The sequence below is a fragment of the Haliotis asinina genome, chromosome 3, assembly GCF_037392515.1.
Source record: "Haliotis asinina isolate JCU_RB_2024 chromosome 3, JCU_Hal_asi_v2, whole genome shotgun sequence".
Classification (NCBI taxonomy): domain Eukaryota; kingdom Metazoa; phylum Mollusca; class Gastropoda; order Lepetellida; family Haliotidae; genus Haliotis; species Haliotis asinina.
The window spans coordinates 33,710,182-33,737,192 of NC_090282.1; the positions used below are offsets into that span (position 1 = coordinate 33,710,182).

The 27,011-nt window shown below is 39.1% G+C and overlaps 1 protein-coding gene across 1 annotated transcript; it reads left to right on the forward strand.

The window, feature by feature from the left end:
* Nucleotides 1-3,660: 3,660 nt before the first annotated feature.
* Nucleotides 3,661-20,005, forward strand: LOC137276758 (cubilin-like). The gene is made up of 20 exons (XM_067808398.1): nucleotides 3,661-3,798; nucleotides 5,555-5,633; nucleotides 5,918-6,042; nucleotides 7,110-7,265; nucleotides 7,811-7,886; nucleotides 8,423-8,568; nucleotides 9,468-9,605; nucleotides 10,466-10,547; nucleotides 11,584-11,717; nucleotides 12,125-12,298; nucleotides 12,418-12,517; nucleotides 12,784-12,920; nucleotides 14,014-14,163; nucleotides 14,457-14,544; nucleotides 14,903-15,024; nucleotides 15,452-15,607; nucleotides 17,096-17,174; nucleotides 17,741-17,862; nucleotides 18,139-18,303; nucleotides 18,852-20,005. Exons 1-20 carry the CDS (start codon nucleotides 3,729-3,731, stop codon nucleotides 19,154-19,156), a joined length of 2,604 nt encoding a protein of 867 aa, XP_067664499.1. The 5' UTR covers nucleotides 3,661-3,728; the 3' UTR covers nucleotides 19,157-20,005.
* Nucleotides 20,006-27,011: the final 7,006 nt, after the last annotated feature.

Sequence of the window (27,011 nt, forward strand, 5' to 3'; positions counted from 1 at the left end):
TAGAAACAACAGTGGGCCGTGTGTAGGCGTATAGATAAGCGTCAGTGACGGGTCCAGTTTCTCAAATGCTTGTATGCTAAGTGCTATATTCAGTATATGCTTTATTACGTTGTTGAACAGTGTGACCAGGGTGCTGAGGAAGGTAGACGCAACAGTGATAAAGAATGATAACAATATTAGGATGAAGAATCTCACAGTGAGAGCGGTGTTTATTTGTGGGTTAACATTAATAATAAGGACATTTTCTAAATTCCGCACCACGCAGCGGCACGCACAAACCGCTACAATCTAATCGTTTTTACTCCGGATAACCTAGGCTACAAGGTTTATAGTCACATGTTTTATCCCAAAGGGTACTCATTTCATGTTGGGTGAACATCTTATTACCATCCTGGGGCCCGTTTCACAAAGCTCTCGTAAGCCTAAGATCTCGTAACTTTTCTCGTAGTATCCGTAGCTCCTGTGTTACAACATAGGAGGCACAATGGCTACGAGAAAACTTACGTGATCTTAGGCTTACGAGAGCTTTGTGAAACGGGGCCCTGATCCCCACTGAGCTGCACAAACATCCCCGCACTTACATATATATATATACCACTCTCTATCCTTTATCTGTTTACTTATTACTTGCTTGATAAGTTAGACGGTGTTAAAACGTACACCGAAACGTCGCTCTCATTGTAATAAAGAATTGGTTCATTCCATATAGCGCTATCTTTCCTTACTCCTCCAACGTCTAAATGCCGCCAATGAAGTTAGACACAGCACAGCACAGCAACAGCAAAGAGTTCAGGATCAGAGTATTCATTCCAGACCATTATAAAAATGATTATCGTCCCAGGATGTTAACGGGAAAGATTGAATGCTTCAGATACGACAATGTTTGGTATTCAGATACGACAATGTTTGGTATGTAACGCTCTCATCTCTTTCGAGTCAAGCAATAAGAAAACGTATATAAGAACTACAAACGTACCAACACAACTATACTTTGCAATTTCGGGACATCGTTCCAGCTTACATCTTGAAACGTTTGTTTAACTTGTTAGATACTTAAAGTCTTCATCGTCATGAAATTCAAGCGGTTGAGCAGCCAAGTCTTCGCAACATTTGCGTACCTTTACATAATTTCACGAATTGCCCGTGCTACTGGTTTCTGCCAATGAAAAAAATTGATGATTGCATGTGAATTAACAAGATAATAATACATATTTCTGGTTAATCAAACAAGCAAGTACTAAAGTGGTTCACTGCAATTTCGAACAGCAATAAGAAAGATACCAAGAGGAAAGGGGCCCGAATACCCCATACAATAGCCACGAACACGGCAAAGGTCATAATTAGATGCTACATAAAAGTTAAAATGTGATTGCATTAAAACAAGATGTTTTCTCCGTCTTCGTAAGGAAAGGAAAAACATGTTGACATAACTTTACAACACTAGGCATATTCGTTGAAAAATAATTTGAAAGAAGCGGCAAGATTATAGCTTGTAAAATAGTTCCACTGTTCCAGATGTGTTAAATAGTCCTACACACACCAATACTATTGCAAATCCCTAGTCATGTTATGTCCACCACCTCAAGATATTTTTGTCTCCGACCTAAGGTATGTTGAAAGCATAAAATATTGATATCTTATTTGATTTCATTCTCGGTTAAAAGCGATTTGTTGTAATTCCTAAACACATAATACATGACTAGGGAGGGGGTGTTGCTCATGATTTTTATTTTTTATGGAGGCGCATGTACTGTGTCAATGACCCCTCTTCCCCTAAACACTCACAGGCACACCTTACTTAAATGTATGTACAATTGCGTGACACCCTGCGTCATGTACAAAATCAATGACACCCAATGTACGTACACATTTGATGACCCCGACCCTACCCCCACCTCCACTTATCATCATCATCAGATAATTTGGGAACGGTTCCTTGTGTTGTCACGTAGTACTCCTTGTGATGTCATGTAGTACCGACGCTTAACAGAGAAGTTTTAATTTGTTCTTTACATTATGAACATTTCCTGTGGAATCCTGAAACAAGATCGTACATTCTTCCTTCTTTATTTCTTCCTGCTTCCTTCGGTTCAAGCTTGGCGATGCGATTTGCCGTTTATGTTATACTCTGTCATTGAGTTCTTATATGATATAGTATTCATACATGATATCATTAGGCCTTGCCAGCGATGTTTGTCTGGGGGCATTAATCCCCTACAGGTCTTGTTTTCCGATTGTCAGCCTCCATTCGGAGTAAACTGAACGTTTATCCCGTTTACTAGTATTACATTTCTGCCATTAAATGGCACTCTGATCTTAGGTGCACAGCTCGTGAAAAGGGTAGGCATGACCTTGACCTGCACCCCCGCAGCATATGCCATCCACAGAATTTACATAAAAAATTGAAACGCGTGTTGTCTGAAGCGTCGCTAAGCAGCAGTCCCCGACAATGTCGAGGGCCTGTGCCAAGCAAGGCTAGGGGGTAATCGATGGACCCGACTATCAACACACATGACAGCTCATTCATCGAATTTCCTTAAAGCCTAAAGTATAAGTGTTCCCCTTTCTTTCCCGACGTGCGCTGCTGTTAATATTGACATATCGTGTCGTATTTCACATCTAAATAATAGCACGAGATCGTCGCAGCCTGTCACTCCAGCTGCTGCGCAATGAATGTTCGCCGCTTTCTGCTTACTTTACAGGTGAACGCACTCAACGGACTGGAAGGACAGGGAGCATTAACGAAGAAATGTTTCGCAATCGCGACAGTGTTTTTTCCCCGCAATCGGGTGATCGCGGGAACGTGATGTTCCAAGTTATTGCGCTTTGTTTACAGCATTTCCTGTATTGTAATTCCACATAGTATAACTGACACGCTTCTTCCTTGTTATGCTTTTAGGTCATCAATACTGCATAGGATTTCGTAATTCTGGCCAAATATAATTGTCTAATTCTCAATTATAGATAAGGCTTTGATAAGCGTCTGTATTCATCTAGAATCACCATATAAACCATTTTGTGGATAATGAAATTTTAATCACGAGAGACAGGTAATAAGTAATGAGTGACTGAGTTTAGGTTTGCAGTCACATCGGCAATATTTCAGCAATATCGTGACTAAAACAATTCTTAAGTTAATAAGGTATGAAACAGAGTATGCATCTGAAAATGGCTTCCCTATATCGCTTCACGTTAGATTGTTACTTTGATACGAAGGTCATACGAGTAACATCATGAATAATATTATAGAATTACTCTCGAATTAGAGGATATTTGACTTTTGATGTCAAATGACATGATGTTTATCTGGTGATTTGCACCTCTCACAGTAGCACTAAAAACACCATCTTTGATAAAGATTAACAAATATCGTTACCGCACAATATTGTAAACGTCAATACAATATTCGGCACATTATCTTCCCATTAATCCTTCATCTTAGATATATTCTTGCCATGGCCATGAAACATAACCTAAAATGGTATGGCGAGACTGAGTTTATCTGTACGATATACAAAATCGTAGATAGAACTACGTTCCCGTTTTAAGCAATGTGCGAGTCGCTCAAACACCAATGACCTGAATACTAAGCAAACAAATGTGAATTCCAGTCAATAAAGACCAGGTAACATCCCAACCTTGCTATTACGTCGTCACCACATATAAGCACAAACCGCCTTTAAACTGAACATCATTTCTTGGCTGTATATACAGGAGGATTCAAACAAATGTTGGGGATATACAAAACCATAGCCGTCGTTCTCGGTACACTGTCGTCGTTGCATGCCGCAAGTACAGGTAAAATTTCCAGGTTTCTACAGGTAGATAGTGACGCCAAGTGACACTGGGGTTTATCTGAAGCAAATAAAAATATTTTCGTCTACGAGCGACATTAGTCGAATTAAGACCGGAACGATTTCATATTTTTTGTCATGATACTTTTAAACATACTTTCATTCATTTACAACCTCCAAGACAATAAAAAAACCTATGAATTTTGAGTGGAAGTGCAGATTCTTGTACTTGCTAGAAATTATCGGAATTAAGCCACAATGAGTTGAAATGTGTGCCATGATACTTATAAATATATCTTCATTCATTCACAACCTCAAAAACACAGGGAAAGATGTATTTTGAAGTACAAGTAATTATTCTGGCATATAATTTTAAAATAATCGCCCTGAATTCGTAAACTTAAGTCAAAATCAGTTGAATTTTGAGTCATGATACCCATAAAGGCCGTAAAGGGAAAGTAAAGTAAAAGGAAATATTCTCGCCCATGGGCCAAATGTTTTTTAAAAATCGCACTAAATTAGCAGAATTAATTAAAAAATAGTTGAATTTCGTGTCATGACACTCATAAATATACTTGGTCAAAATGCGTTGACATTTGTGTCATGATACGTATGAACATACTTTCATCCATTTACAACCTCCAAAACATGGAAGAAGATGTATTTTGAGTAAACGTAAATATTGTCACCATGGTCCAAATGTTTGACGCCCAAAAGTCGCTCTAACTTGGCAGAATTAAGTAAAAATAGGCTCAATTTCGTTTCACGACACTAATAAATATACTTTTATTTATTTAAAAACTGCAAGACATGAAACAACATGTATTTTCAGTGAAAATAGATATCCTTGTCCATGGGCCAACATGTGTTTCACCCATGGGCGAGATTTTATAAAATCGCTGTCAGTTAGCAGAGTTAAGTCACAACGAGCTGAAATTTGACACTTATTAACATTTTGTCATTCATTTACAACCTCCAAAACATTTATTCTGGACGAAAATTAACATTCATTAACATGGGCCACTGTTCGAGCGAGTTTAAATTTTGAGTTTCCGATTTTTTTTCATTTTTTCATCCTTAGCACATATGCATAACAGCTTCATGTTTATTTTTGCCAAATCCGTTGTGGGAGAGTGGCCACGGTGCGGAGAGTTTCTGGACTTAAGAATTAAATTGTGGCGTGTTATGAGAAATTAACATGTTTTACATGGCACTGGGTTTATAAAGTTACACTGATGCTGATACACGATTGAGGGTACGTGATGCTGACTATACGTGCAGTATAACTCGATACCTCAGGTCACATCGCATATCGATTCACTTGTAGGCTAAATATAGCATTGTTTCTGTTGGTCTGAGCTTTAATCTTGGAAGGCGACCGAGAAGGTTTGGTCATTGATATTGCGCCCGATTAGCCCTTGTTGAACTGGAACGTAATTAAAATTAAGGTCTCAAATGAAGAACCTACAAACAGACTTTTGTGACTGAACGATTGACATACTGTCTCTTAGATTTGGGATATATTGTTTAAATATGTGAATATTTTCACCCATGGGGATATGTTTGAAGTTAATATTACCTTTCAAAATTGATTTCCCATTTTCATCTAACCAGGAAGTAGATTTGAACAATGCGACAGATATTTACATGTATACACTACCCAAAATTGTTACAGCCAACTGTATGCTCTGACAATATGTTATGTTAAAAGACCCACATTTCAATTGCATGCATATATGTGGCATTGATTATCCTTTCAGACAGATGTTTCGAGGAAATCACACTTGCTGGGGATGCAGTAAACATAACATCGCCAGGATATCCAAAACCCTATGGCGCGTAAGCATCGAATGTCAAACAAGTTCACAAGTTTGTTTCTCATTAGTGCAGTGTGAGAATTGATGCTAGCATGGGTACGATCAGTTACATAACACCACGTGCAGAGAAAAGACATACAGAGTGGTGATGTGCTCAGGAAGTAAAGTGCTGAACTGCGGAGGGGCGAGGCCACACCCTTTAACTGGCTATAGATACAGGATCCTGCCACGTTATAAATGGTTTGCGATTTTGGTGAATAAGCTTCAGCCAATCTACATTCCTACCATGATAACTGTTTATTTCAGAAACTTGACTTGTGGATGGAAGATACACACATCGACACCTGATCGTCGCGTTGGCATTCATATTGCATACTTTTCCTTAGAAAGCTCCACAAATTGCAAATATGACAATCTGTCTTTCTACGATGGTACGTATATCATTTGCAAATATTAATATTATTATAGAGGGCCGTGGCTACAATTAAGTTTAGAAGCAGGCAATGGAACAATCAGCGATAACATTAAGAACATCAGTATTGTGAAGAGAGTACATAGTTTCAGGTCGAGACATTAACTGAAATGAGACGTTATTTACACTCTGGCCCCTGCCACCTACAATGTACATAATATTTCAAGAACTTAATATCTATACAGGTAGATATTGGATAGGTATAGCAAATTCCTGCCGAGTCAAAATATGGACTTATTAGGATATGTTCCTAATCGTGGATTATTGAAAAGTAAATGATTTTTATACATATCGGGTCGAATGCAGCAAAATCTCTGCACACTTGCTGTCTTTCGTTTTGTAAAGATGGACAAATGATGTAACTATTTTCCTCAGACACTTTACAAAATCGTTTTTGTTTTTTGATCAAAGATGTTATTTTTTTATCTCCCAAATTTAATAGTTTGGAAACTATGCATTGCTTTGCAATAACTAACAATTTAGTTTAATGTTTCTAAAGTAGGGTTTGCGAATTTTGTTTTTTGAACGTTATATATTTGTAGTTTATTCATCTTTACACTTACTTTCGAAATAGGTCGCCATTTAACAAAAAAAACTTCATGTCCGAGGAAGGATAATTTACATGATTTCCTGGAAGGAAAGGGGATATCCCATTCTCAATTCAATGGGCGCAATCTTCCAGGTTCCCCACATACCAAGACACAAGAGGTTCAGGGCTAGAGCAATAGCCATTGTCCGTTATCTAGCTATCTCTCACGTGAAGTCACTTGTTATGAGACGCATCGTTCAGACAAGAATTCCTAAGAATAACGATAAGAATTAGGCGTTTTGGATTATCTTGTGTATCATATACACAGTGTGTGGTTTATTTATGGATCAATCCTTCGTCTTTATCTATTGTTAAACTGAATTACATTAAATAATCAATAGTTCATAGAGTACCTATTAATTTCAATAACATAATGTACATGACGAAATCTCTCATCAAAATGTTTGCAATTATGTGGGGTATTTTTTTCTCACCAGGGCCAGAAAGATCCAATGTATCCATGTTCAAATTTTGCGGCAATGGGTCAACCCCGAGCAGCTTCCTCAGCAGCAGAGACAGCATGTACATAGAGTTTATCTCTGATTCTGCTGTGAATGCAGCAGGGTTTCGCATCATCGTTATGGACGTCGAAGGTAAATGAAACCCATCTTTTTCGCGAATTTTACCGAACAGATCTTGATAAATACGCAATGATTGTTTTCTTTACCTGTCATGCCCTACGTGTTTGTCACAGAGTACGTTATACGGTTTACTAGAATATACAGAACAAAGTTTAAAAAACACTGCTTCGTTCATAATATATAACCGCTTTCACTGATGGAAAATATAAGGACGTTGGGAAAAATTGCAAGGCCCTGAAAATTAGAAGATTTGCTGAGTTGCTCCAGAAGAAATACTCACATCTCGAAATAGAACAACGTTCAGACATTTAAATATATTTCAGCTTGGTACAATTCATCAAGGATATGGGCCGTGCGTAAAGCATAAAATATGGTTGAAAGCTTTAGGAAATTGTCGCTTTGATATTTAGTGTAAAAAGCAATAGTCTTTTGTTTGCATTGGATTCGTTTTAATACGTGTTTATTGTTCGCCAAGACTTATACGTATTGAAAGTCAAAGTATTGAAAAGCATGAATCTTGTATCCACAGTTTACCTAATGTTTAAAAACCATTGTAGAATGCGGCGGAACCTTGACAGCAACATCACAACCACAACACCTCACTTCCCCGGGTTATCCATACACCTACTTCAAGTAAGGTCGCTACAAACTGTAATTGAAAGCTGTCATTTCTTTAGTTGTTAACGTCTCAAATCGCGAGTTCATCAATTCTATAAACTAAACGTTTGTAAGGGATAGACGTCTTTGATGTCAATTTTGTAAGGTTATCAAGGAGTTAGATAGAGTACACCAGAAAAACTTAAGGTTTCTAATTTGAAGTTCACACATATATTTTCTCGGTAATGTGTATCACTCATAAATGCACTTTCGCTCTGTTGTCTAAAATTTATTTTCCTTTTTCTTGTTTTGCTGAAGTCATGCTGTAGTGGACATGCTCACATCTTAAACAAGATTCTGACCCGCGATTCGTCCTATCCTTCACACAAAATATTATAACAATATCTTTGTACTTGTTTACACTTTATTTATACACGAAATATTGTAAATAATAGCTAATGTGTTTAGCTGTGACATACTGCCCCTTGTGTTTGTTTATGTTGCTATCTAATATCATAACGCTCACGGTGATACAGAAGACTAAACAAAAAGGCATGTTATTGTATTTTCAGTAACCTTCGCTGCACGTGGATCATTACAGCGGAAAATGAAACCGATACAGTTGGACTGAAAATTCTGCGGTCAGATATTGAGAAAGCTTCCATAAATATGTGTGTCTACGATTTCCTTCGTGTTTTTAACGGAAACACAACTGAAGGTACCTACTGCCTTATGGCATTATTGAGGGAATTCATTTGTCAGCATGACGCATGGCATTACGTCGTACACCCACATACATAACAGTGCTAAGTACAACAGCATGCGAAACCTTTTCACCTTAGTAATGTCATTGGGACTTAGGGTCAGTCTTAGGCTCTGGCATCATGGACCTTTTGAAAGAATCTACTCACGCATGCCTGACTGTGACCTTTTTGCTTTCGTAATATCTTCAGTTGAATTATGTCTCCCAGACACGATTATCTTCAGCTGGGAAAACCATTTTGGGTATTTAAGCATCATTAACTCATTCACAAATTCACGACGTTGTGCATGGCTGCTGAATGTAGGATATTTCACCTCCAGTATCTGCATTTGTTTTCACTTACAATAACTCAATTAGCACAAAACTTAATATTTATACATAGAAATAATTTACTCTGTTACGGTACAAACCGATTTAAGACCTGCTCGAAAAGTCCGAAGATGTCTCCCAAAGTTGCTGCTGTTAACAAATAATGTATGTCTATATTGACGATAGGTTACTGACACTGTTAGGTACTAAGCAGTAGTACACGCATGCCTTCCTTCTCTACATGTTTCAAATGCTTGTGGAATATGAAACCACTGGTGCAGTGAAGGAAAATATGTGTCTGTTAATACATGTTTGATGGAATACTGAGCGAGTGAGAGAGTTTTACCCCACACTCACCTCTGTGGCGACGGTCTGTAAATAATCGAGTCTGGACTAGACAATACACTGATCAACAACATGAGCATCGATCTGCGCAATTTGGAATCGTTAGTCGGGTCTGTTTGAATACTGGTGAAATAATTTTAGGTAATAATGATACATGATATAATGAGGTTGACCGAGTCAGAAATAATTTTTTGTTCCAGCTCATCAATATCTAGGGACATCCTGTTCGAACCAGATCCCCAGATACCAGAGTTCGAAGAATTCGCTGGTAGTACAGTTTATCACCGATACCAGAACAACAGAGTCAGGCTTCATGCTTCAATATACTGCACGAAAAGGTATTTGTTTCACGGCTTGCAGTTATATTACTGGTGTGTAATTAATTAATAAAATGGAACGTTGATGACAAGATCCAATTTGTCTAGATAAGTGTGTGGTATTAGCAGAATCACACACGGCAATCTCTGCACTGGCTACGTCAAACCAGAGAAACCTCTACACATTTGTTTGTACCTCTTCGACGTAAGTCCGTGCACGTATTACATTATCAGAATGCTCTGTTTCTATGAGTTTCAAAGGTTTAAGTATTATGATAGATTTGAACATAAGGACACGTCATAGTTAGGATAGTAGCAACATATATGTGAAAACGGTGTAAATATAAACTTTATATAAAAGGAATGTATAGACGTAAGACTTTTAAGTACCTAAAAAGGTGATGTCACTATTATTCTGAACTTCCTGACACTATATTTAGAACCTGTCGATGATGTGAAAGAGGACAACACCCCAGAACCAGATAGAACCACACCTATGATAATTAACTGTTTCCCTTTCACCATTTGCCATTATTGTTGTAAATATAATTTCTGTATACTTGATACTTTCCTGTGGAATCTGTAAAAGGTTCACTCAAAATATATGCAACCAGGAGGACAAGTAAATAGAGATTAATAACTACAGGAGTGTTACCACGAGTGATGTTACGCATAAAATATTTATACAAATAATATAGAATATATAAAATTAAATACCGCATTGACTACTTTTCACTGTGTATTGGTAGAGTTCAGATTGGCAGGTAGGATTTAGTTACACCTGTGTCTTGCTGGTTATATCTTTGAAGTTTGGAAATAGTTCACAAACAGTGCATTTGTGTAATGAATGTGGGATTAATTAAAATAATTTGACATTTCAGTTGGTGACTGCAATAATACGTATCCCGTGTATTCTACACCCGTGACCATTCTGTCACCTGGATATCCCGACTCTTATGAAAGGTATGTTAAATGTACAGTCACTGTAAACTCATGTCTATCCGTGTGCCGCCGCTCAAAGCTGACACACATGGGGGCGAACAAATCAAAGCAAGCAGTACTGAGTTTTTGAAAGTCACAAAGGAACAAGGTGGGCCCCGATTAACAGTAATTCAGTTATACATGGACGTCTAAGTTTATACGATGTGATTCAGCGATTTAAAGAGCACATTTGTATATGCCTAGGGGAACTTATTGCAAGCATGGGGCTGAATCGTATCATCCCCGAATATGCCCTAATCTTATCAGCATAAGTTTGTTAACAGTGAATAGCCTCACGTTACACTGAGACTGTGATTTTTTTAAATTATCGTTTTATTACAAGTTACAGATAATTCCGTGATGCGTATTGTTATCTTGAACTTATCTGGTACATTTTCACTTATCGGGAGTTTATCCCCATTCAACTGAACATCGAGGAATTGGAAACCAAATGGTTTCAGTGGAGCTAACAACCAAGAACATAAGAGGGAAATCATCTCAAACCCTCAATGGATATGGTCGAACTTTAGGTATCACAGAAATATTGTAAACCCATATCCGAAATGAAAACCTTATGAAACTTATCCATGTTGTGTTTCTGATTGAGGATGGTGTTCTTAAATAGACTATGTATACAATGATTCAGGACAATTACCTGAAGCAAAAGTCTGAGGAAACAGAAAGCAAAATTCCTCATGCACAGCATCCATTTGAAAATTAGGAATTTATCTCGATAAAATGTGAATTTCAGGTGTATCGGAGAAGACATCGAATATTCAATAAAATTACAATACCCAATTTTCTTCCAGTGAATTACTTCCCAATTGCATGAAGAAACCGATAAAATCCGATTTTGTTTACAGCTTTAAAGATAACTGGAATGGTCACGTTTATGTCCATGACCATGCACAATGTTTCTTACTGAAAATCTGTTACACACATGCCCTGTTGCGAAATATTTCTTACAGTTGAAATTGTTCAGACAACACAATATCGATAATAATTATAATTGTTTCAGTAACTTGGAATGCTTCATAACACTGGCCGATGTATCACGTCAAGACCAACAAAACCTGAAACTAGACATTGTCGACTCGGATTTAGATGGCGCCTACCCACACTGCGAAAATGACTCGGTTACTCTTTATCAAGGTGCGTGAGTAATGTTCGAAAACATGGAACAAGACCCATGTGTTGTCTGCTTCATGCAAAAAGCGTTTAATTATAGACAAGGTAATCCCAACCCTTCCTCTGTTGTGAAATGCAAACTGACTGACCGTGTGTTGAGATTTGTCATGAACAAACCCTCATAAAATAAAGTAAATCTCGATATACAATTAACGACACTTCGACCTTCTCTTCACTGCTCTGACACTCCTTTAAATACCCGAACCTCTGTTCAAAGCTGCGTTTGATCCGACTTACTCAGTCCCGTTTATACCTTGTGAATAGTTGAAAAATTGCAAAATTCAAAGTAAAATTCATATATGAGCAAAATGAAGAAGCTGAAATTTCAGTGTTTATTTGTGAGGCGTCTATAGGTGTGTTTTTGAATGTAGGCCGGAGAGGGAGCGGGATAGAGAGAAGCATTGGAAAGTTTTGTGGTGATTCTTCAACAACACCATTGGGTCCATACTACTCCAACGGAATGATAATGAGTATGGTGTTCAAAACCAACGGTGACAAAAGTGGTCGGGGTTTCCGAATCCGTGCTTCACACAGCATACGGAAAGGTATGTGAAAGAGCTGCAGCAGCAGATGCACATAATATTCGAATGCTGAGACACCGTGTCGTATTCTGCACACTGCGTAGCCTTCAGAAATAATATGACTGTATCTGTCAATGTTGCAGTGGTACCACCTCAGTCAATAAACTGTGGCGCTCTGTTCCTTAATGCGACTACACATCGACAGTTCCTACAATCCCCTGGATACCCTGTAGGCTATCAAAGGTAAGTATTCATTTAGTATTCATCTCCGTCCCTGAACAGTAAGTATTCGAGTTTATTCGCTTATACGTGCGTACATGTGTGTATGTGTATCACATTAGAAAAACATCGTCTTCAACATCAGCGGTTAACGTTTGTAGATGTTCACTGCCCATTTTCAGTGACAATTTAGGCATAATTTCCATTCTATTTGAAATGAAATTATGGAATATCTGATAAAAACAGAGTTTTTACATGGCGATTACTACTAAAATGAATATTTCTTACAGCAAAGAAGACTGTCGGTGGACAATAACGGCTTCTACTCCAAATATGATGGTGCGCATCGAAGTTGTCGACTCGGACATATACTCTGGTTATAGCAATTACGAACACTGCAGATATGACCATGTTACGGCCTATGACGGTGAGTTATAGGTAGTCTCTACATCCGTGATGAACTGATAACGACCAAGAACGATGTATTGATCCATTGCATATTCTTTACAACAAACAAGGGGATCAAGGACATTTGTTTATATTCCCGAGGAGTGAAGACTGATCACACAATGTCTGTTGTCTTTCATCCTGGTACGTGACATATATATCCGTAAACAATCGAGTCTGAGCTGGATAAAAACAGTGATTGTCCTGGACATAAATCTACGTTACTGCGTTACGTAACGTTACGTTACGTTGAGTTGTCAAGAAGGTCAGCGTGAGAGACCATCCGATCCTGCCTTTTTTAACAGGCATGGGGTGCTGTATATCAATTTTGTCTTCGATCAAACTGTCATAAGCATCTGTCCACCACAAGGACTAAATATGTAAAATGTTTGAAGGATCTACTTAACAGAATAAATTTTCATTTAGTAATATATATCAAGGGAAATTTATTGATACATTTTGATAATAGTGTGCATTGTAATTAGTAAGTGATTTTAATTAAGTAATGGCTCTACCTGAAAAGGGGGTCAAACTAGCGGAATTACTTAAGTCCTTTTAATTCCAAGAATGTTTAATGCTCAACATAATATCAAACATAGAATATTTGTTATTTCAACGTTCGGCTAAATTAAACCTACTGGCCCATCCCTGGTATGATGGACCTTCTTTAGTTGTTGTTGGTCAATAACAAGAACAAATATTTGTTTGATATATGATGTTTTACTGTGTACACCACAATCCCAATCAAATGATTTATTAGAATGGAAGCAATACCACGCGAAGTTCACTTTGAGAAGAATTACCAGAAAAAAATAGCATTCATAGACCGAGCCACAGTATTTTAAATTTAAACACGTCTTCGTGCTGAGTGGTGTCATGTGTGTCCCCATGGTCCCTAGTATGTGATCTACCATTAGTTGTTGGCGATCAATAGCTCGTGTTTCACATTGTAATGTCTTCTTTAATGAAATGGTTTGGTTTTACACGCTAGTGTTATATTCATATCTGTGATACTCTAGTATTGTACCTTCCTACATTCGATTATGCTGTCAAATTATTTTTATTCTTCCCAGGACCATCAATCTTTAACGACACATTATTATCATGGTGTGGCCCTTCACGACCGACCTTTCAGAGCACTGGATCAGCTGTGACTATTCACTTCCATACAGACATGTCATCAGTTAAACGGGGCATCAAGCTGGCATACTTCGAAACGAATGGTATTTCCTTCTTCACAATTATTCCCTTTCAACTGTGCGAAATATATAGAATGTCTGTGAATACGCCAAGTAAGATATGCGACGAGTCAGGATCACACTAAAATAGCGTTTTGTAGAGCTGGCAAAGTTTTCTTCAAAACCTCTGATCTTCATAGGTTCAAATTCCCCCAAATTCCAAAACGACTACTGGCTTGTCACCACGAAAGGATTAAGAAACCCTCTACCTCCTGCGTCTAGGTCTCTGTGACAAAATGGCACGCTAATATATTGCTTAAATAATAACTTCTTTTCAGAACCATACCATTGTGGAGGAACTGTGAATATCACTACGACTGACTACACAACCATAACATCGCCTAACTACCCTGGGCCATACCCAAAGTAAGAAAATATAGTTGCAAGTAGTGATGGTTGGCACGCAACAGATAATAATGAATGTATACCCGAGAACAACCTGTAGCCAATGCACGCACGTGGTTTTAATCACATGATTATGTTGTTTAGACGCGAAACTTAGGAATATCAAGAAAACCCATAAATATTGATCTTCTATATTCACGGATGTAGTGCTTGTCAGAGTTTACACCTATATACAAATTGAATACAGGCATAAGTGAAATGTTTGTTTTGTTGTAATTTCGTAGCATTTCATAGTATGCACTGCCTAAATTTCCTTCACCTGAAAGTGTTCATATGTGCTGTGGTAGCGTAAACCAGTCCGTTATGATTGTCATTTCAGCCACCAAGAATGCAGCTGGACCATACATGCTCCAGCAAACACGAACATTGAAGCAAAAGTGAGGAACATGGGGATTGAATCAACATCCCAATGTACATTCGATTTCTTGGAAATATACGATGGTAATTATTCTTGAAACCATCTGACAATTGTTACATAGGAAAATAGCAGCACTCCAACTTTATATGTGCCATGTAAGCATATAGTGACAAAGAAGCTCGAGGGAGGGGATCGACATCAAATTCGACACAATTCATTCCTTTGAAAGATCCTGCTTTTTATTTACCCCGTGTTTCAATTCATATTCACCAAGTTCTCGTTTACATTGGATTATTAACAATCACGAGTTTAAATATTGCAAAAGTCTACAACACGTAAATAGAGCTTTTTATTTGACAGATTGCAAACAGTGGCGGTATCACTGAAAATACGCCTAACAGCTGTGTCAATGTATGACAGTTTAATACTGTATTATACATAACAATGATAATAATAACATTTGTTTTATGAATACTCGATTTTGTGAAAATGCGTTTGTTTTGTGTTTAGGAGCACAAAGCAGTTCATCAAGTGCCGGCAGGTTATGTGGGGATGACGACGCCAACTACATCAGTTCCGGTCACATCATCACCGTAAGGTTTCACTCAGATTCATCAACCAGAAACAAAGGATATCAAATGCAGCTCAAGGCGGGACGCTTTAGCGGTAAGAAACGTGCAATACACATGACAAGTGAACTTTATATTGACATTTTCCGTGTGTACTCAAAAGAAAAAGTACAGAGGTAGTATTTTTCCATGTAATTTTTCGAATTTGAATCATTGGTATCCATGTTATCAGTGAACGCTGTCTGCAAACATTTCCGAGTTTGAATCCAGTGTCTTTAAGGACAACTCGCCAAAAGGCACCAAAATCTGTTTTCCTCAATAGATGCAATAAATTATGAACGGGAAGAAATTCATGCGTTTCCTTTTGCACACACATTCCATGCATCATTTCCAATAAAAGTGTGTGTGTGTGTGTGTGTGCGTGCGTGCGTGCGTGTGTGTGTGTGTGTGCGTGCGTGCGTGTGTGTGTGTGTGTGTGTGTGTGTGTGTGTGGTGTTGGGAGCTCAATGCTATTGCGATAGTTGACAATCTTAAATTTGGTGTTAAAGTCATGCCTAGACTTACTGAGTCTCAGCCTGCGATTGCAAGGCAACTGAACGTGTCACAGAGTACCATGGCATCGCTACCAGTAGCAAGGGTCAACATGTGAGATCAGGTGAGGTAGGTCGACCCCGTGTGGCCACTCCCGCTCAGGACAGGTTTATTCGGCGTCGATATTTGCGGCAATAGGTTCACCACGCATCCTCCACAACATCGGTACTGCCAGGCCTCAGAACAATTTCTGATCAGACTGTAAGGTTCCGCTTACGTGAGACTGGTATTCGTTCCAGGGCACCGAGGTGGTCATTGCAAAGGTGATGAGGCACGTTACATGCTACGACGTCGTAACGAACGCTACGCTGTAGATTGTGTACAGGAAGTGGACAGGTTTGGTGCTGAGAATGTCATGGTTTGGACTGGCATCTCATACAGTGGCAGGACAGATCTCATTCAAGCCCAGGGCAATTTCGCAACTCGACGTTACCGTGATGAAATCATCAGACCTCATTTCCTTCATTTCATAAACCACCAGAACGTCAATTTTCAGCATGATAACGCGCGTTCGCATACAGCAAGAATAAGCAGGGATTCCCTTGCCCAGAACAACGTTCAGGTTCTTGATTGGCCCTCACGATCACCGGATCTTAACCCTATTGAGCATTTGTAGGACGAATTGGATCCTCGTGTGCGACAGCGTGACCCTCAGCCACAGACGTTACCTGCTCTGTTTGTGACCTTGACGGAAGAGTACCAACTCAATCCCAGGCACTTCATCCGGAATCTTCATCCAGTCTATGGGACGCCGATGCCAGGCAACCATTGATGTTAATGGTGGCCACACAAGATGCTGACTGCTCTGCGACCTTGACCTTGGAACATTTGTCATTTGTGACGTACAGTTTGTTGCAGCATTTGACCGTTAATGTTCATTCAGGTTTCCTTCATGACTGCCCTGTATTACTGAACCTTAAGTGTAGAAACTGATAACAATTTTTTGCCATGCGTTTCTTTTTTGAGTAGTATATTTTGTTATATTATATTTCAGTTTCTGCGACAGAGGAGTTTTCAGCTTCCTACAGTAACCAGTACATATATTCCCCGAATTACCCATTTAATTACCCGAGGTGAGTATTTGAATTATACACACAATGTCCGATTCCGATTACTTATGCCGATAATCAATAAAATGTTGAAATAAGTGGAAGGTAATGAATATTGGTCAGCCTGCTTTTTTACTAGATATTGGCAAGGTCATCGCAAATTTCTGTTGTGTCTGAAGGTGTAGATGTCATATGATATTATATGAAAATGCTTAATAGTGAAAAGAATAAGAAGAACATGCTCCGATTTATCAGACTTGACAATAGTATAAACAATATGATGGTAATGGCAGAGACTGCACAAAACGTCCTAGTGACTGATACCATGAGCATCTGCTTCGAAGCAATGTCATGCAATCCTGACCTCCCGATACCGTCATTTTACTCTTACGACAAACATGGATCGCTGAAGATAAATTCTTATCCGATTTATCACAAGTGTTAAACTTTACGAGGTGAAATGGTTTTTCTTCGAAATATCATGACGTCGCAAATAGAACAAGCAGAAAAATAATCACTGGTGAAAGGTACGCATGTCGACTGTTTTAGCAGATCGTATAAGCACAATACGCCTGTGTTGTATGTTCCAGTAACGCTGAGGTCGGCTGGAAGATCACCGCGGATGAAGACTACATTGTCAAAGTCAGTGTTATCGAATCAAGACTCGAAGCTTCTTTCGGTTGTACCAGTGACTACGTGGAGGCATTTAACGGTATGAGATGGGCATTTTAAATCATGTGACAGCAATTTCAACTATAGCTATTTTATTTACGTAATATACACGCATTATGTGTTCTCTGTGTTGCAAAGTGCTTGCATTGTAATAAATGGTGCACATTCGTGTATGAACATTCTGTGCATTAGCTTTCTGTACCAGTCCAAGAGCTATGATCTTTATGGTTTCAGTGTAACTATCGGATACAAGTGGACATTATAGAACATGCCTCAGCAATGACTTGTAGGAAATGTATGACTTGTTGTTTTAAAGGACCGGACTCGAATGCCCCTTCACTTGGCCGCTGGTGTGGAAAGAGTGAACCTATCAAACGCAGTTCTGGTTCTGTTATGTTCCTGAAATTCAAGTCAGATTCATCTGATGTTGATCGTGGGTTCAAGATACAGTATACCAACGAATATAGTTATCATTCACTTGGTAAGTGTCGGGCAAGTTGATCATATATTTTATAGCCCTATGTTCGTTGCCATCGAGTAGGAAGGGATTTAGAATAGGTCAGTGTCTAAACATGGTGGTTGGGTGAGTGGAGAAGGTAAGTGACATAAACATCCTGTGTTGGAGATCCCGAATACGACTGCTGCTTGAATATTGTTGCAGCGGTTAGGTCTACAGCCCGGTGGCTGTCTGACAAATGTCGTCATCTTCCTTGAGTTTTGCCAAATATTCGTCGTTTTTTCGGGCGAGGTATATGACGACATACTCTTCAGACGCAAATAAGGGTTGGCAATCTAATTAATGTGTTATATATGTTTGTCAGATTCTATCTGACTTTAAATTTGTGAAGAAGGGAGACAAATCTACTGTACACAAATGGTAGAAGTACCAAAGCAAACCTTAATCCATGGATAGGCTAGGGTGAACATTACAACTCGTGATTTTTTTCCAGTGATGACAGGGTACATGAACCTCCTAATGCCTTAAGTACTGAGTCTTATCTCATGTTTGTGTATCATCATATTTTACAGATTTGGAATCTGATGTTGGAGCCATTGTTGGAGGTACGCTTGGTGGCGTGTTTAGTTTGATTCTCATAAGCGTAATCGTCATAATCATCTACAAACACGGCCAACGTACTACTGCCACCAACATCCCGGTGCAATATACTGTAGGCCAGGTTCCTGTGATCAACCAGTTTGGCCAAGCACAGATTACCACCGCGATGCCCCCAACATCTTTTACTGCACCTCCTACCTACACAGCTGCAGTTCAGGGTGCTACCATGCCTTCTTCAGGATACACCAATGCGGAAGCACTGCCAAACAAATATTGAAGTCCCTCGTGTCCCATGATATCACCATGAATACAACCGGACAGTGAGGTCATTACGCCATTTAAAGTAGCACAATAGACCTCCACTCAGATGGTTGATGGGCAGAGGTGCCATGGCCAATGGCACTGGCAGACCTATCATTGAATGGACCTATACACTTGTGTTCGCTTTGTACAATGTGCAGTCTGCCGGCTGAGTGAATAACGTTCAGTTAAGTTTGGTTTATACCATGTGTAGGTGAATACAGTATTCTGTTACCCACGAAGAAGAGCGATTGAATCAGGAACGATGCTACAAACAACATCTCAGATTAAACGGGAAGGGGACCGAGTTTGCGACGTCAGCCCAATATTTCGTAATTCAGAAAAGTGTGCTTTACCGAAGGATATCTTTGATCTTTTGATGAAGCATCTTTAAGAGGTAGTCAGTAACAGGAATCGACATGCTATGATATTATGTACTGATATTTTAGTTATCTCCCATATTTTTCACTTTTTTCATGACAGGAAATTAGATGTTTGTTTACGAATGTAATATACTAACCATCGTTGATGTAGTAATATTAATATATTTGTATATAGTTGTTTGATATGTTAATGTACTTGAATGCTGTACAGAAATGCATGATGTAAATATTCACTGATCGTGTTTGCTTGTCTGTACTCCATATGTAACAACAAATCCCTCACGTAAAATGGATCTGAATGTGCAAATATAGCCTTTATTATGTGTTTGTACTCCAATCGGATTGGAAATAATTTATCACATGATACTTTTCTCTTTATCATATGTTCTTTTCTGCATTGGTATAAAATGCGGGTGCAAGATATGGATAAAACGAAGAACACATTTTCCTTTCTTTTGTTCTATGTTCACATACACGTACATATACATATATACTGAAGAGCAAAAGTAACGTCGTAATATTGACATTTATGTATCAATGGAGTATTTGAATCTGTTTTGTTTTTAAATATTCACCGGAAGTCAAGTTTGAGGAACACATAAATCGTGGTGATGTGAAGCCCATTTCTAGTGTCCTCCACAATGTCATTAATAGAGTAATTTTTAAAAAAAACGTAGCATATTTATTGACTCACTGGTCACGTTGCTGTACCTCTCTGTATACCTATACTAGGTAAGTTAAGGTATCAATCTCATGTACTATAGTATGGCTGAAATACTGCCGATGTGACTTTAAAGTTTAACGCACTCGCTCACACTCTCAATTATTCATGCGCAATAGTATTTGGGGTAGCAAATTACACGACAATTCATTCGTTTCATCGTTCCAGCTGAACCCAGATCCATGGTTTGGGCCCTTTTATAGTTTACTCAGTAGCCATGCTCATAGATTCACCATCGTTACGTGCATGACGCATGATTGGGTATCCGCCAGTGTCCGAAGCTCGGTGATGTTTATTCACCGCTGAAATGTGTAAAGTGGTTTGATTCATATGAGTGGTCTAGTAAATATCTGATTTACACGTCTTGTGTAAAGCCAGGGATTCACGTTCAGGGAGGTTCTGTGGGGATGACGACGCTGACTACATCAGTTCCGGTCACATCATCACTGTAAGGTTTCACTCGGACGCAGCAACCAGATACAAACTTTTTAAGGATTTCAAATGTATCTCAAGGCGGGGCAGTTTAGAGGTGCGAAAAATGGACAGAGACTTAACTGATCTAGCTTGTCAGTAGCTCTGTTCTCTTATGCATGTACATGTACTCATAGGAAAAAACGTGAAAATATGTTTTTGTTTATCATAATATGATTTTTTCAAGCATGTTCTCAAGACGCATACCCTTCAACAAAATGCCTTGCTATCACTTAAGCGGATTCACCTTGTCTCGTGTTATATTTTTGTTTAAAGGTCACATGCGACCAAAAAATCAAACATAATTACAACACATTTATCACTTATTCATGACATATAATATACATTGCTGCTTTTAAAAAAAAAATAAACATAATTTTCCCCCGAAACGAAGCCCTTGGGAGACCAAACCCAGTCATACCGGGTGGCTGTGCACTCAAGGGTAACGACGGCTTCCGATTGGCTGTTTCATTTGCTGATATGCTGAGGGTTCATTGTGTGTACAGAAAGATGATCTGTTTGATGGACATCTTAGAAGTATAGCCAGTGACAGGAAAGTAAGATTCTTTATGGATAACAACTTCTTTTTGTGTACTTGATGCGTCGTTTCAGTATGGATTCATATACTGTTGTCAAACAAAATCATATACACGAAAAGAAGTCGTTATCCATGAAGAATGTATATAGAGATGTTGGGTTTGGAAGATACATGTTCTCTGAATTTGCGCTAGATCCAGTAAAAATTCATGTCAGTAGAGATGGTAAACTACTGCGTGGCTGGAATCTTTCATTCGTCCAAGTACAAAGCAGGACTTGAAGCTGACAAGAGTTTGCACCAGTTTCCCTCAGATCCAGTCATCCGAAAAAAATGAATGTAGTTTGTTTGCAACCCACAGACATAAAAACATGTCATGTGTATCACACGTGCCTAATTACATAATGTGGCAGACACGGGACTCGGGTGCACGAGTCATAAATCAACTTATTTTCTTTATGTCGTATAGTCTGATAGGTGTTAAGTTCAAATTGCGCGTGGTCAATGATTGAAGCTGTGTATTGCATATTGTCTTTAGCAGACAGGCAGACAGACATATAGGTGTGAATAAACCAGACCCTGAGCTTTCCCTGTGACAGAGACTGCTTACCACAATCAACAAGTTGTTTTACGTAACGAGTAGATTATTTACTTGCTTGTGTACACAACCAAGATTAGACTACTGCTCACGACCTCAGACGCTCGGCATGCATACTGTTTCAAGCTCCGCGAACCTATTCACTGCGCATGCGTTATGAACGCAGCGCAGCACAGCTTTTGAAACCAGTTTTCCCCCCAGCGCTGGGGGGAATTTAGTGAGACGTTTGAACTCCGATTTCGCGGGCTTTTTTTCATCGCGTTTTTTAAAACTTTATAGGTTGAATTGGCATTTTTTATGATTTGTTTCGGTAAGTGCATACCGAAAGGTACCCGAATCTGCAAAATTGTGTTTTACGTTGCATGTGACCTGTAAGTTAACACTTATAATGTATTCGAAATTTCAGTTGTATACATTTTTGTGCAAATTACACACGGTACGAACAAATATGTTTTTATTGTCGTTTTGATGCATACTTTTGATGAAGGAATAACTCCCTTAGTAAAAACAATTACTGGCATACAAGGATACGTTGCGCACCGACTTGACAACTGACCCGTATTAGCATGTATGAGTGACGTCCACTGACGTTTTTTCCAGGTTGCCCCAGGTTGTCCATTATCAAGTGCTGCACCGACCACGTGAAAGTCGTATGAGTAAGGAGTGCGCAGCTATGCGCGGAATCAGTTTTATCGTCATGCACTGCACTGCACTGCACTGCACATGCACTAGCGTCCATCTTTTCAATGTCGTTCATCACCTACTCTGCTCCCGTCTAACTTATCCTTATTTGCCAGTATGTACATGAGTCAAGATTTTCTGGCCTCTCTTGAGCTCCCACATCAAGCTGGGCATCGTGTTATGCAATCTAATTGAAAGACATTTCAGTCTGGTATCAAAGCTAACATACTCAGTCACTCAGCATGTTGGTGTTACATCAAAGTCACACACTTACGATTACATCGTTTTCAGTTTCTAGGACAATGGAGCTTTCAGCTTCCCTGTTCAACGATGATGTATATTCCCCAAATTACCCATTTGATTACCCGAGGTGAGTTTTCATAGATTACATGTTTTTCACGAATCACATTACTAACACGACTGAAGAAAATCACTGCTTGGCCAGTCTCCTTTGAAGTCTCATAAACTAACCATTCCTTGACGAATGCCAAAATGTGTAACGAGGAAGGTATTACCACATGTGACATTTTATTCTAAAATACTACACACTTCTCAAAAGACTATTACAAGTTCTTAAATATCATAACGTCGGGGGTAGAGCATACAAAAACTGTATCCTTAATGTTCATTGTTTTGGCAGACAGCACAACATGAATATGTATATATTCTACATTCCAGTAAAGCTGGGGTCAGCTGGAGGATTACAGTGGCTGAGAACAACACTGTTACACTGACCAATAATCAGTTTACATCTTGAAACCAAGTATTCAAGTCTATGTTTTCTATACTCCCACTTGCCTACAGACATCAAAAGGTCGAAATGAATCGTTTAATTCGTACATTTTTCTACTGTATTAAATATTCTTCTTTTTGCACAGGGTGTGCAAAGGCGGGTGCACTTATTCATTACAAGAGTATTGTCCAGGTTTCTCATCTAAATAACTCTATTGCACCGAATGACGTGAAGGCATTCTTCTTGCATTTGTTTGAAGGAAACATATATTTGGGACTCGAATGCCCCTTCACTTGGTCACTGGTGTGGAAAAAATAAACTTGTCAAAAGCAGTTCTGGCCCTGTTCTGTTCCTGAAATTTAAGTTAGATTCATCTGGTGTTGATCGTGGGTTCCAGGTGGCGTGTTCTGAACCTGTACTGAGATCAAGGACCAGTACATGATTGAACAAGTATGGAAACATATGGATGAGTGGGTGGATATCTATGGCCACTGGACACATATGGTGTTAGTGTTGGATAAGTTAGACATAAACATAGTTATGACTGGCATTTACGCATTTAGATCTTAGCGCATCAGGAATGTGTAGGCAAGGCAAACCGTGTCATCACTTCCAATCTGTACCATCAAAAATACATTTACGGGAATAGATTTTTGTTTAATCTTTTAACAATATGTTGCTATTGGAGGAAACACCGTAATCACGAATAGGTTATCAAGATTTGAGCAGAGTAGGTTGATGCACGGAGCAATAATGATTAATACCCGTGAGTTCAAGCACTGCGCGTCAGCTGACTGCATACGTGAATCTTACAATGAATGATCGAGCATTATCCGAGGTTGGCATATCATCATCTTTTATAGATTCTCCTGTTGGAGCAATTGTCGGGGTCTCTATTGGTGGCGCAACTTGTCTGCGATGCATAATAAGTGAAATTGGTATATTCATCTACAAACGCTGCCAAAGCACCACTGCCACCAACATCCCAGTGCATTATACTGTACCTCAGGCACTGCTGGTCAACATCATTGGTCAAGAAGCATCGATCACCAACGCAATGCCCCCCAACTGGACCGCCTACCAACGCACATGCAACTCAGGGTGTTGTCATACCTTCTTCAGTGTACGTCAATGCGAACGTATCGCCCACCAAACATTGAAGTTTGATATCAGGTGTTTGACATCATTATACCCTAGTGAATACAGTACGCATCAATAAATGGCCATGCTTTAGTCGTGAGGTCAATTGGAATAGCATCAAATAGACGTCCAGTCAACAGATTCAGTGATAGGAGGAGGTGTTGTAGCAAAGAAAGCCAAGGTACCCCGCTCAACAGAAATCCTCCCACTCATGTATCAAGCTTGCTTTATCCATATGCGTAGTGTTATACATCAACAACTATAAATGTTTAATGATACGTTTGATCAGAGACGGACAGCTTCTACACGTCAAGCCGTTATGACGTAACAAGTGAGGTAACTGTATATCATTTTCTAAGCTAGTGCTGTCATGAAACTTGAACAATATCTTTTGTCTCATATTTCATGTAAAACGTTAAAATTAATGTAGGTGGAGATGTGACCTATTTTGTCATTATTACAGGATATTTAATTAAGGCACATGCCCACTCAATTATGAATCTCCCTCGGAAGTATACAACACTTGCAACCACTGGGCGCACCGAGTTATTGTGGCTTTTTCATCCTGATGAGGTACAAATTCACAACTACGTACGTGTTTGAACGTTTTCATGTGACCACCATCTGGCCATATACCAACGATTTCGTGTCTTCTTTCAAGTGCACAGCGGTGTGTTCTGTACACAACGGGTTGTGACCTCACTGAAAGAGTTTACATACAAAGTAGACTGCAAGGATCTTATATAAAATTTATTTTCCATGTTTGTATGATCAATGTTCAGTGCGTGTCTTAAGTGCATATACTTCAGTTACATCAGTTCCGTTTCATTAACAAAAGTTTATATACAAGAAGATATTATATGATAAACAATGACAAATTAATTTTAACTATATTGACAAAACTCATAAGGGAATACATATCCTCTCCACAAGTGTTGTTATATCATGAAACGTGTTTATGAACTACTACCACTACAAACGAGGAGCAACCCATGCTTGTCATAAAAGTCGAGTATGCTTGTTGTAAAAGGCGACTAAATGGATCGGGTGGTCAGGCTCGCTGTCTCAGTTGGCACATGTCATTGGTTCCCAATTGCGCAGATCGATGCTAATGCTGGTAATTACTGGATTGTCTGGTCCAGACTCGATTATTTACAGACTGCCGCCATATAGCTGGAATATTGCCCAGTGCGGCGTAAAACTGAACTCATTCACTCACTCACAAATCAGGAACAAATCGATCGAAACTGATACACCATTCCAGTGTACTTACAGTTTCCTGGAAATATATGATGGTACTTATTCTTGAAACCTTTTGATGCTTAAATTGCAACATAGCACTATACAAACACTCCAGTATTTATATGTACCATTTCCAGAAAAAAGACATGTAACGGAACGTGCTATGGAAAGGTGGTGACAGGGGGAGAGTTGGGTTTGGGGGTAGCATTTTACACGAGAAGGTTCCTGCACTAGCTTTACCCCGTGTTTTGAACTCTCATAACCCTCAGTCTTCGTTCACTCTAGATCGTGAACATTGCAGTTGAACTCACAGATTTGCCCAATTGGTAAACGTCTATGTCTTCGGGTTTTTTCTTTCTTTCTTTTTTTTTTGCTGTTGATCTTTTCACCCCGATGCAATTACAGTGGAAGCTGTTTCAAAACCGGCATCTGTCCAACTGTCCAGTTGTCAACATTGGCATAAAATCTCAGTGCCATCAGTAGCTTGTACATTTATCATCAGCTCTATAGTCCATCACATTGTCTAAACCCGTAATTCTTCAGTCCCAATGAGTACCGGTTTAGACTACTTCCACTGTACAAAGTATTCTAGTAATAATATGAAATGCCATATAACAAGCATAATGTTCAGATCATTTGGTTTGTAAATATACAGGCTTGTCTTAACACGTTTTGTACTTAGGGGTAAGAACCAGTTCCTCAAGTGACGGGAGGTTCTGTGGGGATGACAACACTGACTACATGAGTTCTGGCAACATCATCACAGTAAGGTTTTACTCTGATGGTATCTTCAGCAGACATAAAGGATTTCAGATGCAACTCAAGGCCAAACACTTTAGCGGTAAGAAAGGTGAATGTGTTGTATATATCCCCTCCAAAACATATGACTGAACAGTGATCCCTTCAGTGGCATTTTTCCCGTGTGTACTCATATATGATATGTATGAAATAGAAACATTTTTTTGTCGTCAACGATATTTTGGCAACATGTCGGCCGCTGTTGTTGACGATGATGTTGGCTGTTTGGATGGTTTCATGTATATGATATATACTGATTGCACGATATACTCATAGCGTTGTCATGTGGTCGAAGTTAGTCATCTATGTAAAGTTGTGTCGTTAAATTGCCCTGGACGCGGTTCGAGCAGAGCAGGTTAGTGCTTGCGGTGTGGGAGATTTGAGCCCACATCATTAAGCATATAGGTGTATCATAGTGTTCCACGCGCCGTCTTTATATGACGCCTCTGGATGGAGAAGCAGAAAACCTGACTCGTCACTGAATCACACAAGTCACCATCGCATTGGCGGCCATCACCACTGGCGTTGCA